This window comes from Symphalangus syndactylus, chromosome 17 (genome assembly GCF_028878055.3).
Source record: "Symphalangus syndactylus isolate Jambi chromosome 17, NHGRI_mSymSyn1-v2.1_pri, whole genome shotgun sequence".
NCBI lineage: Eukaryota > Metazoa > Chordata > Mammalia > Primates > Hylobatidae > Symphalangus > Symphalangus syndactylus.
The window spans coordinates 39,604,194-39,618,595 of NC_072439.2; the positions used below are offsets into that span (position 1 = coordinate 39,604,194).

General features: G+C 37.4%; 1 protein-coding gene across 3 annotated transcripts in view; it reads right to left on the reverse strand.

Annotated features, from left to right (window-relative positions):
- Window positions 1-3,241: 3,241 nt before the first annotated feature.
- The window catches only part of CPNE8 (copine 8), a 265,785-nt gene continuing 254,624 nt past the window's right edge, over window positions 3,242-14,402 (reverse strand). For 2 of the 3 annotated variants that reach the window (XM_063620134.1, XM_063620133.1), the window contains one exon: window positions 3,242-5,122. In XM_063620134.1, coding sequence (XP_063476204.1) covers window positions 4,934-5,122 — 189 coding nt within the window. In that variant the 3' untranslated portion in view covers window positions 3,242-4,933. The remainder of the gene's footprint in view (window positions 5,123-14,402) is intronic. The other variant, XM_055247554.2, reaches the window with a different exon arrangement.

Genomic DNA, 14,402 nt, shown 5'->3' on the forward strand with positions numbered 1-14,402 from the left:
CATATGCTTAAAATAATCTTTTTTATTTTTTTTGTATTGTTTTGTTTAGAATGCTTAGTCAAAGGAAATTTCAGAGCTGACATAAGATCCTGGCATCTTGTGAATACTTTCTCCTCAGTCTGTCCTGAGTCAAGACCAACAGGCTATCAGATTGTATTGAAGGTTTATTAATCTCTTCTCTCCTGCTGCTGTCAGCCTTTTGACCATTTTTCTGGTAATTATCCCTGAGAGCAGGTAGAGAGAAGCTGTTGGTCTCTTTTCATTCAATTTCATGGTTCTGGTTTAGAAGGAGGGAAAAATAAATAAGGGAAAAGGGAGGTTTGGTGCTGCTTTAAAATTTTACAGATCTTCTTAATCTGAATTCACTGAAATTCAGGCTTAAAATATTAAAATACCAAGTTACTAATACAACATTCTTAGTAACCAATATTTTGATTCTATTCACTTTCACAATTCAATTGATGACCTACCAAAAGCCAGGCCCTGGGTTATGTGTTAGAGATAGATGAGTGAATAAGATTTGCCTGCTTCCTGCTCTCCTGAAGTTCGTGGGCAAAACTGAAATACAGCCAACAGACCAGGAATTACAGATGTGATGAATGACAGGAGGAGAAGCGCAGGGTGCTGTGGGAAGACAGAACAAGGAGGTTATACCCAGTCCATGTCTTCAAGGAAGGACTTTATAAGGGAATCATGTAAAGGGGAGACTTGAAGAACAAGCAGCAGCTAGCCACTTGGCTAGGGAGTTTTAAGAGCATTTGAGGCAGAGATCATGCAATCAGTCAAGTTAAATTACCTAATAAGAAACACTTGTTTTGAGTAGCCTTGGTATTTTTTTTTTTCAGGCAAGTCCTTAGGGAGAATAGAGAAAACACCTGCTGAGCATCCAGACCATCACTAGGAAGTGTGTGTCCAGAAGCCCTCTTTTGAGCGCCACAAGCATGGGGGCATACAGGTAGTCTCAAAGACCTTCACAGAGCAATGGGACTTTGGCATTTTCTCCCATCTTTCCCATATCCTCTGGGTTCTCAGATAAAAATAATTATGGTGAGAATGCAGGACTAAGAGTAATGGCTAAGTTAATAACCTGCCTTGTAAAAGAAGAAACTGAGATGTTTCGCTTGCTGCACAATCTGTAAGAAGGTACTCTGATAGCTCAGTATCTTAAGTTTATTTCATAACCTCGTCCCGCCTCACTATTAAACAGCCAACTTGCCAGGTGTGCTCCAATTAAAGTTAACCTCTGTCCTTCTGAGAGAATTGCAGAAGGAGGGTGCTTTAAGGACCCTTGGAAATATCACCATATTATATGAATGGTAAAAATCAAGTTTGGACATTTATGTGGTATTTTCCCAAAATCAGACTACCAAGATGGAAACTAAGGTTTTTTGACTCTCAGTAGATGGCACATTGATGAGTCACACTCCTTCCGTTGAAGCTTCTAGCAATTTTATAACCAGCCTATAGAAGATACCAAGCACATATGTAACTTTGGATTTAGGTTTCAAATCATTGATTGAAAACAACAGGATATCCTCAGAAAATAAATGAAAGATAAAAGGCACCTATAATTCATCTTTCCATCTTCACAGGTAACACTCCACATGCACTCAATCTATTTGACCCTCAACTCAGCTGCTTATTTATTAGTAAATGTATCTGATTTGTGCTAATCACAAAAAGTATTCTTTACTCTGTTTTTATGAAGAATCTGGCCACTTTGTCTCAATTACAGCTAGATGTAACACAAAGGCATTAAATAACTAAAATTCACACAAGCTGAAAGAAAAAGGCATGCTCTTCAGTAAAATCTTTGGCATTTCAGGTCTTCTAAGAAATAACCACATCCACCTCATCTTTGTCAGAGGTCTTTATTTCCTAAGCTGATGATGACACAATAATAATAAAAAAAAGTGTATGAGTCCATCTATTATCTTCCCTGAGCCTGAAAAACAAAATAACCTATGTTTCAACCCTAATCCCAAATCCACTCTCTTTCCACATTCACCACCACCAGAGTCATATCCACCTCTTCTTTTCTCTCGATATTGCATGTTGGAAGAGATAATTTAAAAAGTAGTAATTGAGTCATCCGATAGTCTTTAGTTGCAGCAATTTCACACTCTAGCTACACATTACAATAAACTGGGAAGCTTTAACAATTTACCTATATCCAGGCGCCATTAAATACTGTTCTGTAAGGATGGAGAGATGAGATGCCCCAGATAAAATAGTTTAGAAATAATCTGAGGCAAAATGCAATACAAAGATGAGCTCATAGAAAGTACTGATTATCGTTAGCATTGAAGTTTCAAAGAACAAGGTTCAGAGGAGCTGGGGCTTGAGTTGGAAAGTGCAAAGGATATCCTTGGTTAAAGACCAGAGAAGACGGCCTGATGAGAGAACAGAGTATGAACACTATAGCCAGACTCCAGGTAAACTCGGAGTGGTTGTGGAAAAAGAATGAGGCAGGCCTGGTTAGTTTTAATGTTAATTTGAGAAGCAATGGGAATTGGTATTACATAACTGGGCAAATTCAGATGATGGAGATACTTGACAATAACACCAAGAGTTCATCCTGGAGTTCAAATGATAATTAGAGGCTTTCATTAGAGAGGAAGGAAATGAGATTAGAAAGATAGGACAGTGCCCAAAGTCTCTGGGGTTCTTGAGGGCACCACTTGAAGACTGACTTCTGCAGCAGGTTTAATAACTTGAATCTATCACCCCTTCTCAATATATACCTTTCTTGTTGCTCATTACCGTAAGTGTAAATATCCCTGATAATCAGTTTGTACGTACAACTATTACTATGTGTTTTCCTTTATGAAGCATGTCTCTGGGATTTCCTATTGCATAGCACCTAACAGCAACCAACAAAATTTAAGTTATAACAAATATTTCCATGATGGTAATGAGCTCTTCTCTAGTTATACAGTCTTGGATACATCACTTAATCCCTCCAATCTTGGTTTACTACATTTTTGCAATGAATACACAAGATTTACATATTTTCTAATCTTACATGTAGCATTAACATCACTTAAGAAGTTTCTGATTATCATTCTCAGCCATATAAATGATAACATTTGTAAAGAGAAATTGCTTCATTCCTGGCCATTTACTCCCACTAGGTTTGAGCAATCTATTATTTACACAAGGAATTATACAACTTTTGTTTTCTCTGGACAGTTCAAAAAAATAACTGATGTTTGACAAGAAGAAAAGAATATTGATCTTATTTATTTGTTTTTTGGGTTGATAAAGATAAATTTAAAAATCTGTAGGTTATACACTGTACTGGCATAAATATTTAAGATCAGCAAAGGAAATCATCAAACTATTGTCATTCATACATGAAATGTACAAAGCAAACAGTTATGATTTAAAGATTTTAATACATAATTAAAAATTGACAATTGAGTATTACATAGTTATGTAACATTGATACTGTTAGATATGTGGATGTATATATTTTTCTTTCCAGTAAAATAGTTTCATGCTTATAAAAGTCACTCTAGGTCAACTTGGGACAAAGAAAACAATGTACAGTAGAAATAAACCAAGTATTAAATAGAATATACAGTTAAGGAAAAAATATTATAAAGCAGTTACATTTTTGACACACACACACACACACACACACACACACACACACACACAAATAAATACACTTCTCTATTATTTGAAGGCAATTCACAATCATTTCCAGGAATTCTGTGAGAATTTAAGGCCATTTGTTCTAAAGAAATGCTTTAATTTAGACACAACTTCACAAAACTGTAATTCTTGTAAAAACTGTACATGCAAAAACTCTTTACAATTATTCGTGGACAGGCAGGTCAGTATATAGGAGCAGGTTATTTCACAAATGTGTTGTGCACTAAGTCACATAGTTGTATATATTTAACTGGGAATTTCACAAAAGACTTCCAGCCTGTGCACCTTGTGTGGCAACGTGGAATAGTGATAACAAGAAATCCCGATCAAGAGAGCCAGTATCCCTTTGAATTAAAATATCTAGACAAGATATAATGGAATAAAAAGTTTAAAACATCTGCTACATAGTTCACAGTTAAATAGTCTTGGTTTCAGTCTTTCTAAATAGCATTATTATATAAGGATGATACTTTTTACAAAGGATTTTCTGTGCATTTATAGATCACAATGTTTGACTTTTTATAATTTCTACTTAGTGTTACAAAATACAAACCGACTCCAGTCTAAATTTAGAACCCAAACTCCATGAAAAATGCATGTTCAACCAGGAGACACATCTGCCGGGCTTAAACTCCCATACCCAGCAAACATTGCTGAGAAATTGATTATTAAGCAGATGTAGTTTCTTAAGACAATCCGGTTACTGAAAAATAGAAAAGCATTTTTCCCTTCCCTTATTTGCAATTGCGTTTGTCCAGACAGTCATTCAAAGAGATATTGCTCTTGTGATTATAGCTATTGCAATTTAGAAGACAAAGGATTCAGTATTCAAAACTCATATTTTTAAGAACAGTTATAAAAGTATTGAAATTTAAAAAGTAGTAACATGTAAACATTGATACAGAGACTGCTTTCCTATACACATAGCAGTCGAAGACGATATGTGAGTTAAAAACATAGTTTGTGCTTTTTCCCAACAATACATTGGAAATTAGCTGTTTCTGTTAAAAAAAAAAAAAAGAAAGAAAGATTTAGAGAAGACATCCGTACTTTGCTTCAAGCATTTAAACAATTTTTTCTGTTGCTCATGCAACAACCATATTTACAGTTTTGGTTTAGGAAGAGATTTAATTTTGGATCCAAGAAAGCACATTAACTGCTGAAACCAAACTGAGAAAAGTATCTCATTGCCTGGTTCATTACAGAGCACCAGGCACAAAGCATTAACTCAGCAGTTCTGATTTGTAATTAACATTAGCATTTCAGAGCGCAGTCATATTTGAGTCTGTAACACATGTGTAGGTGGGGTGTATGGGGGAGGCGCAGGTGATGGCTTGATTCCTCGGGCTCTCATATAGGAGAGAAACTGCTCAGGGATCTCAGCTAGGACGTCTTTAGCCAATCTAGCCATGCTCAGTATGTGGTTTCCACTTCTGTCGATATAATCCCTGAATGGCACAAACTAAAACAGAGACAAAAGAAAGTTATTTCACAGACTTTAGCAGGCTATGTAATAAACACAAAAAATCAACACATGTACACATTTGGTCATAGGAAAATCAGGGAATCTGAGAGTAATGGAGAGATGGATAACAATTATTATACATTTTTAAAAATATTCAATAGGCCAGGCATGGTGGCTCATGCCTGTAATCCCAGCACTTTGGGAGGCTGAGGTGGGTGGATTACCTGAGGTCAGGAGTTCAAGACCAGCCTGACCAACATGGTGAAACCCTGTCTCTACTAAAAATACAAAATTAGCTGGGTGTGGTGGCACACCCTTGTAATCCCAGCTACTTGGGAGGCTGAGGCAGGAGAATTGCTTGAGCCCAGGAGGCAGAGGTTGCAGTGAGCCGAGATCATGCCACTGCACTCCAGCCTGGCTGACAGAGCGAGACTCTGTCTCAAAAAATAAAAAAAAAAATTCAATACACTACAAATAGCTATAAGTGACTAAACTTATCTAATATATGCTTTATCTCAAAAGGAATGCAATCATTTTCTATGTTTTTCCTCCAATAACTCATGTCACTTAATCCTAATATGCTTATTATGTTGCCAAATGTCTTCTGCAGTTTTGGGTTCTATACCTAGCCCGAATCCCAACAGGATGGAGCGTTTAACCTCTTTGGGGCTTGGCTTCCTGTCAAATGGAGTTAATACATGCCTAATTCAGCTTCTGATATAAAAATACTACCCAATTCTGGATAAGAAATGAGTATTACCCAATTCAGGGTAAAATGTAACAGTGTACATTGTTAAAAAGTCCTGAACACATTAAAGTATTTTAATTATTTCTAAGACAAAATCGCATGGACTATGAATATAGAATTCACACAGCTCATATTAATAGGAAGCTGAAATATTCAGTACATTGAGTTTTGCATCAGATATTGATTTTTGAATATTATTTGGGAAGACAGAAAAAAAGATCTTGGCATAAGATTTGGGTATATTTCTTATTGAAATATCATCATTCTAACAACATATATTAGGTTGGAGCAAAACGTACTTGCAGTTTTTGCAGTAATGTGTGGTTTTGCAATGGCAAAAACCGCAATTACTTTTGCACCACCCTTAATAAAAATGATTACTATATCTTTATATATGTAATTATGTGAGAGCCTTTATCAGCTCAATACCAAATGCTCCTGTAATAGATTGCCTGATTCCATTCTCATTTATAATGGTTACTTAAGTTAATAAACACTGTGCTGTTTGAGGGCATTAGTTCAATTTTCCCTTAGGGGCATAATGATGCTTGATGCAACTTTGAAGTGATTAGAACTGTGAAGGTTGTGATAATTTAAGAGCACAGTAATTTTAGGTCTTCAGAGAAAAGGCAAAGTGAAGATATTTTAATATGTTGAACAATTTGAGTACAATATATAAAAATTTGAATTAAATCATTTTTCTCCCAGATGAAGACAAAGAACAATCCTGTCTCATGCTGTAAAATACCATTTTACATTTATTTTGAAAAATAAAGTAAGTGTGTTTTTTATTTAAAGTTATTCAATATGTGCCTCTGGAAAACAATCATTATTGGAAGGCAGCATTTAAAATGATCAGGTTGCTACAGATAAACCAAGAACAATTTTAAGAAATCAAAGATTAGGTATAATGCCTTTTATGCAATGAAGGTAGTCTCTTTTAAAAGAGAAGAAAACTATTCCTTTCTTTTTAAAATAAGACATTACAAGGAAGCACATGTATATGACTAAAATTTTACCTTATTTGTCTTTATACCCTATTTCCAGGAGGGAAACTCAGAGCAGTTTTTAGAAATAGGTATTTAAAAGGTGACATATCTTTCTCCTACTAAGGGCAAGAAAGGCAGCTTGCTAAGGGTGTGGAAAAAAAAAAAAAACAACTAACAATAAATGTGATGTTCACTTCAGAAGAGAATGAGGAGAATTGGAACTTTTGTGAAGTCTTTATTCCCTAGCTATGGACAAGACTTGACATTTTTAACAGAAAAAAGTCAAAGAGGTAAAAAAACAAAAACAAATTGAGGTTAATTTTCTTTCTGAAACTATAATTAGAAAAGAGAAAATAGGAATCAATACAGTTAGGGAATAATGAGAAAATATATCTAATTGTAACTATAATTTACTTAATTCTTATTCTAGAAGGTATAATGCTTTAAATGTTAACATTTAGTAATGTTGGTATGGTCAGTATACATGCAGTGGTCTTTAGACTTTTTTTGAAGAGTGTTTGTTTTTGAAAATGTATGTAGCTAATACACACATTTCATGGAAATGTTGGCAAACAGTTGATGCTTCTCTATGGAAAGGGGAGATCTCCTCTGCTTCTTTTATCTTACCTTTACCTCAACTTTGGTCTCATATTCTTTACCTTGCTTCTACATTATGGACATTAAACTCATTTAAGTTTTTACCTCCCTATTCTCAGAAACTTTGGAATTAGACTTCCCAGGTTCAAAGCCTGGTTCTGCTGCCTGTTGCCTGCATGATCTTGAGCAGGTTATTTTCTACTCTTTGCCTCAGTTTCTTCTTCTATAAAATAAAAACCAGATGGCTTCACGGCAAATTCCACCAAACTTGTAAAGAACTAACACACATTCTTCTCAAACTGTTTTTTAAAATTGAAGTGGGGAGCTCTCAGCAACGTGGAAAGGAACTGGCCAGCAACCCAGCTTAAAGGATCCTCCATAAGAGCCACACAAGTCTGTGCACAGACCAAAGAATAGACACTGCGGGAACCGTAAAGTATTTCCTTGGTGGTTGGGACCAAGCCTTTCAGGTCCGTTCCAAGATGGCCAAATAGGAACAGCTCTGGTCTGCAGCTCCCAGCGTGATAGATGCAGAAGATGGGTGATTTCTGCATTTCCAACTGAGGTAGCTGGATCACCTCACTGGGACTGGTTGGACAGCGGGTGGAGCTCACAGAGGGTGAGCCAAAGCAGTGCGGGGTGTCACCTCACCCAGGAAGTGCAAGGTGTCAGGGGATTTCCCTTTCCTAGCCAAGGGAAGCCATGACAGACTATACCTGGAAAAAGGGGACACTCCTGCCCAAATACTGTGCTTTTCCCATGGTCTTAGCGACTGGCAGACCAGGAGATTCTCTCCTGTGCCTGGCTCAGTGGGTGCCATTCCCACGGAGCCTTGCTCACTGCCAGCGCAGGAGTCTGAGATCGACCTGCGAGGCTGCAGCCTGGTGCGGGGGGTGGTGTCCACCATTGCTGAGGCTTGAGTAGGTAAACAAAGTGGCAAAGAAGCTCGAACTGGGTGGAGCCCACTGCAGCTCAGCAAGGCCTACTGCCTCTATAAACTCCACCTCTGCGGGTAGGGCACAGCTGAACAAAAGGCAGCAGAAACTTCTGCAGACTTAAATATCCCTGTCTGACAGCTCTGGAGAGAGCAGTGGTTCTTCCAGCATGGCGTTTGAGCTCTGAGAACGGACAGACTACCTCCTCAAGTGGGTCCCTGACCCCCATAGCATAACTGGGAGACACCTCCCAGTAGGGGCCAAGAGACACCTCATACAGCCGGATGCCCCTCTGAGACGAAGCTTCCAGAGGAAGGATCAGACAGCAATATTTGCAGTTCTGCAATATTTGCTGTTCTGCAGCCTCCACTGGTGATACTCAGGAAAGCAGGGTCTGGAGTGGACCCCCAGCAAACTCCAAAAGACCTGCAGCTGAGGGACCTGACTATTAGAAGGAGAACTAACAAAGAGAAAGGAGTAGCATCAACATCAATAAAAAGGACATCCACACCAAAACCCCATCTATAGGTCACCAACATCAAAGACCAAAGGTAGATAAAACCACAAAGACGGTGAGAAACCAAAGCAGAAAAGCTGAAAATTCTAAAAACCAGAGCGCCGCTTCTCCACCAAAAGATCACAGCTCCTTTCCAGCAATGGAACAAAGATGGATGGAGAATGAGTTTGACGAGTTGACAGAAGTAGGCTTCAGAAGGTCGGTAATAACAAACTTCTCCGAGTTAAAGGAGCATGTTCTAACCCATCACAAGGAAGCTAAAAACCTTGAAAAAAGGTTAGACGAATGGCTAACTAGAATAAGCAGTGCAGAGAAGACCTTAAATGACCTGATGGAGCTGAGAACCATGGCACGAGAGCTACGTGATGCATGCACAAGCTTCAATAGCTGATTCAATCAAGTGGCAGAAAGGATATCAGTGATTGAAGATCAAATTAATGAAATAAAGCAAGAAGACAAGATTAGAGAAAAAAGAGTAAAAAGGAACAAACAAAGCCTCCAAGAAATATGGGACTATGTGAAAAGACCAAATCTACGTTTGATTGGTGTACCTGAAGGTGATGGGAAAAATGGAACCAAGTTGGAAAACACTCTTCAGGATATTATCCAGAAGAACTTCCCCAACCTAGCAAGGCAAGCCAACATTCAAATTCAGGAAATACAGAGAACACCAAAAGGTACTCCTCAAAAAGAGCAACCCCACGACATATAATTGTCAGATTCACCAAGGTTGAAATGAAGGAAAAAATGTTAAGGGCAGCCAGAAAGAAAGGTCAGGTTGCCCAAAAAGGGAAACCCATCAGAGTAACAGCGGATCTCTCATTAGAAACCCTACAAGCCAGAAGAGAGTGCAGGCCAATATTCAACATTCTTAAAGAAAAGAATTTTCAATCCAGAATTTCATATCCAGCCAAACTAAGCTTCATAAGTGAAGGAGAAATAAAATCCTTTACAGGCAAGCACATGCTGAGAGATTTTGTCACCACCAGGCCTGCCTTACAAGAGCTCCTGAAGGAAACACTAAATATGGAAAGGAATAACTGGTACCAGCCACTGCAAAAACATGCCAAATTGTAAAGACCATCAATGCTATGAAGAAACTGCATCAATTAATGGGCAAAATAACCAGCTAACATAATAACGACAGGATCAAATTCACACATAACAATATTAACCTTAAATGTAAATGGGCTAAATGCCCCAATTAAAAGACACAGACTGGAAAACTGGATAGTCAAGACCCATCAGTGTCCTGTACTCAGGAGACCAATCTTACATGCAGAGACACACATAGGCTCAAAATGAAGGGATGGAGGAAGATCTACCAAGCAAATGGAAAGAAAAAAAAAAAAAAGCAGGGATTGCAATGCTAGTCTCTGATAAAACAGACTTTAAACCAATAAAGATCAAAAAAGACAAAGAAGGCCATTACATAATGGTAAAGGGATCAATTCAACAAGAAGAGCTAACTATCCTAAATATATATGCACCCAATACAGGAGCACCCAGATTCATAAAGCAAGTCCTTAGAGACCGACGAAGAGACTTAGACTCCCACACAATAAAAGTGGGAGACTTTAACACCCCACTGTCAATATTAGACAGATCGACAAGACAGAAGGTTAACAAGGATATACAGGAATTGAACTCAGCTCTGCGCCAAGCAGAACTAATAGACATCTACAGAACTCTCTACCCCAAATCAACAGAATATACATTCTTCTCAGCACCACATCACACGTATTCCAAAACTGACCACAGAGTTGGAAGTAAAGCACTCCTCAGCAAATGTAAAAGAACAAAAATCACAACAAACTCTCTCTCAGACCACAGTGCAATCAAATTAGAACTCAGGACTAAGAAACTCACTCAAAACCGCACAACTATATGGAAACTGAACAACCTGCTCAATGTGCAAAAATCACAAGCATTCCTATACACCAATAACAGACAGAGAGCCAAATCATGAGTGAACTCCCATTCACAACTGCTACAAAGACAATAAAATACTTAGGAATCCTACTTACAAGGGATGTGAAGGACCTCTTCAAGGAGAACTACAAACCACTGCTCAATGAAATAAAAGAGGACACAAATAAATGGAAGAACATTCCATGTTCATGGTTAGGAAGAATCAATATCATGAAAATGGCCATACTGCCCAAGGCAATTTATAGATTCAATGCCATCCCCATCAAGCTACCAATGACTTTCTTCACGGAATTGGAAAAAAACTACTTTAAAGTTCCTATGCAACCAAAAAAGAGCCTGCATTGCCAAGACAATCCTAAGCAAAAAGAACAAAACTGGAGGCATCCCGCTACCTGACTTCAAACTATACTACAAGGCTACAGTAACCAAAACAGCATGGTACTGGTACCAAAACAGAGATATGGACCAATGGAACAGAACAGAGGCCTCAGAAATAACACCATACATCTACAACCATCTGATTTTTCACAAACCTGATGAAAACAACCAATGGGGAAAGGATTCCCTATTTAATAAATGGTGCTGGGAAAACTGGCTAGCCATATGTAGAAAGCTGAACCAGGATCCTTTCCTTACACCTTATACAAAAATTAATTCAAGATGGATTAAAGACTTAAATCTTAGACCTACAACCATAAAATCCCTAGAAGAAAACCCAGGCAATACCATTCAGGACATAGGCACAGATAAAGACTTCATGACTAAAACACCAAAAGCAATGGCAACACAAGCCAAAATAGATAAATGGGATCTAATTAAACTAAAGAGCTTCTGCACAGCAAAAGAATACCATCAGAGTGAACAGGCAGCCTACAGAATGGGAGAAAATTTTTGCAATCTACCCATCTGACAAAGGGTTAATATCCAGAATCTACAAAGCACCTAAACAAATTTACAAGAAAAAAAACAAACAAACCCATCAAAAAGTGGGCAAGGGATATGAACAGATACTTCTCAAAAGACATTTATGCCGCCAACAGACACATGGAAAAATGCTAATCATCACTGGTCATCAGAGAAATGCAAATCAAAACCACAATGAGATACCATCTCACACCAGTTACAATGGCGATCATTAAAAAGTCAGGAAACAACAGATGCTGGAGAGGATGTGAAGAAATAAGAATGTTTTTACACTGTTGGTGGGAGTGTAAATTACTTCAACTATTGTGGAAGACAGTGTGGCGATTCCTCAAGGATCTAGAACTAGAAATACCATTTGACCCAGCCATCCCATTACTGGGTATATACCCAAAGGATTATAAATCATACTACTATAAAGACACATGCACACGTATGTTTATTGTGGCACTATTCACAATAGCAAAGACTTGGAACCAACCCAAATGTCCATCAATGATAGACTGGATTAAAAAAATGTGGCACATGTATACCATGGAATACTATGCAACCATAAAAAGGATGAGTTCATCTCCTTTGCAGAAACATGGATGAAGCTGGAAACCATCATTCTGAGCAAACTATCGCAAAGAGAGAAAACCAAACACTGCACATTCTCACTCATAGGTGGGAATTGAACAATGAGAACACTTGGACACAGGGTGGGGAACATCACACACTGGGGCCTGTTGGGGGTGGGGGACTCGGGGAGAGAGAGCATTAGGAGAAATACCTAATGTAAATGATGAGTTGATGGGTGCAGCAAACCAACATGGCACATATATACCTATGTAACAAACCTGTATGTTGTACCCTAGAACTTAAAGTATAATAAAAATAAATAAATAAATAAAATTGAAGGGGAATGAATTCTTCCAAATGTATTCCACAAGGCCAGAACTACCCTGATACCAAAACCAGACAAGGACACAACAACAAAAATCTACAGGTTAATATTCCTGATGAACATAGACGCAAACATCTTCAACGAAATACTAGCAAACCAAATACAACAGCACATCAAAAAGATTATACACCATGATCAAGTAGGATTTATCTCAGATATGCAAGGATGGTTCGATGTGTGCAAATCAATAAATGTGATACATCATATGAACAGAATGGAAGCAAAAAAAAACAACACATGATCTCGATAGATGCAGAAAAAGCATTTGATAAAATACAACATCCCTTCAGGATAAAAATTGTCTGTAAATTAGGTATAGAAGGAACATACCTCAACACAATAAAGGCTATTATGACAAACCCACAGCTAATATCATAGTGAATGGAAAACGTTGAAAACTTTTCCTCAAAGAACTTGAACAAGAGAAAGATGCCCATTTTCACCACCCTTATTCAACGTGGCACTGGAAGTCCCAGCCAGAGAAATTAGGCAATAGAAAGAAATGAACAGCATCCAAATTGGAAAGCAAGAGATTAAGTTATCCCTGTTTGCAGCTGCGATGATCTTATATATGGAAAATCCTGAGAATACCACAACATAACTGTCAGAACTAATAAGTGAATTCAGAAAAGTCATAAGATACAAAATCAACATACAACAATCAGTGGCATTTCTTTATACCAATGGCAAACTAGCTGAAAAAGAAATCGAGAAAGCAATCTCATTTATAATAGCCAAAAAAACTAGAAATAAGTTTAATCAAAGAGGTGAAGGATCTCTACAATAAAAACTATAAACCACTGATGAAAGAAGTTTAAGAAGACACACAAATAAAAATCTCATGTTCATGAATTGGAATAATTAATATTGTTAAAATGACCATACTACCCAAAGCAATCTACACATTTAAAGTAATACCTGTCAGAATACCAAGACATTCTTTACAGAAATAGAAAAACACAATCCTAAAATTTGTTTGGAGCCACATAAGACTCCAAACAGCCAAAGCAATTCTGAGCCACAAGAAGAAAGCTGAAGGTATTAAATTACCTGACTTCAAAATGTATTACACAGCCATAGAAACCAAAACAGGAAGGCACTGGCATAAAAACAGACACATAGACCAATGGAACAGAATAGAGAACCCAGAAATAAATCCACATATTTACAGCCAACTGATTTTTGACAAATGCATCACGAACATACACTGGGGAAAGAACACCCTTTTCATTAAATGGTGCTGGGATAACTGGATATCCATATGCAGAAGAATGAAATTACACCCTTATCTATCACCATAAAAAATCAACTCAAAATGGGTTAAAGACTTAAATGTAAGATCCTAAACTATGAAACTACTAGAAAGAAACCACAGGGGAAATGCATCAGGACATGAGTAGGCAAAAATTGTATGAATAAGGCCTCCCAACTTAGGCAACAAAAGTAAAACTAGACAAATGGTATTATATTAAGCTAAAATCTTCTCAACAGCAAAAGAAGTAATCAAGAGAGTGAAGAGATAACCTTTTATTCATCTAATAAGGGATTAATATCCAGAATATACAATAAATTCAAACAATAGCAAAACAAAAAACAAAAACAAAAAACAAAAAACAAAAGCAAACCAAAAACACCCCACAAAGAATCTGATTTTAAAATGGACAAGTGACCTAAATAGATATTTCTCAAAAG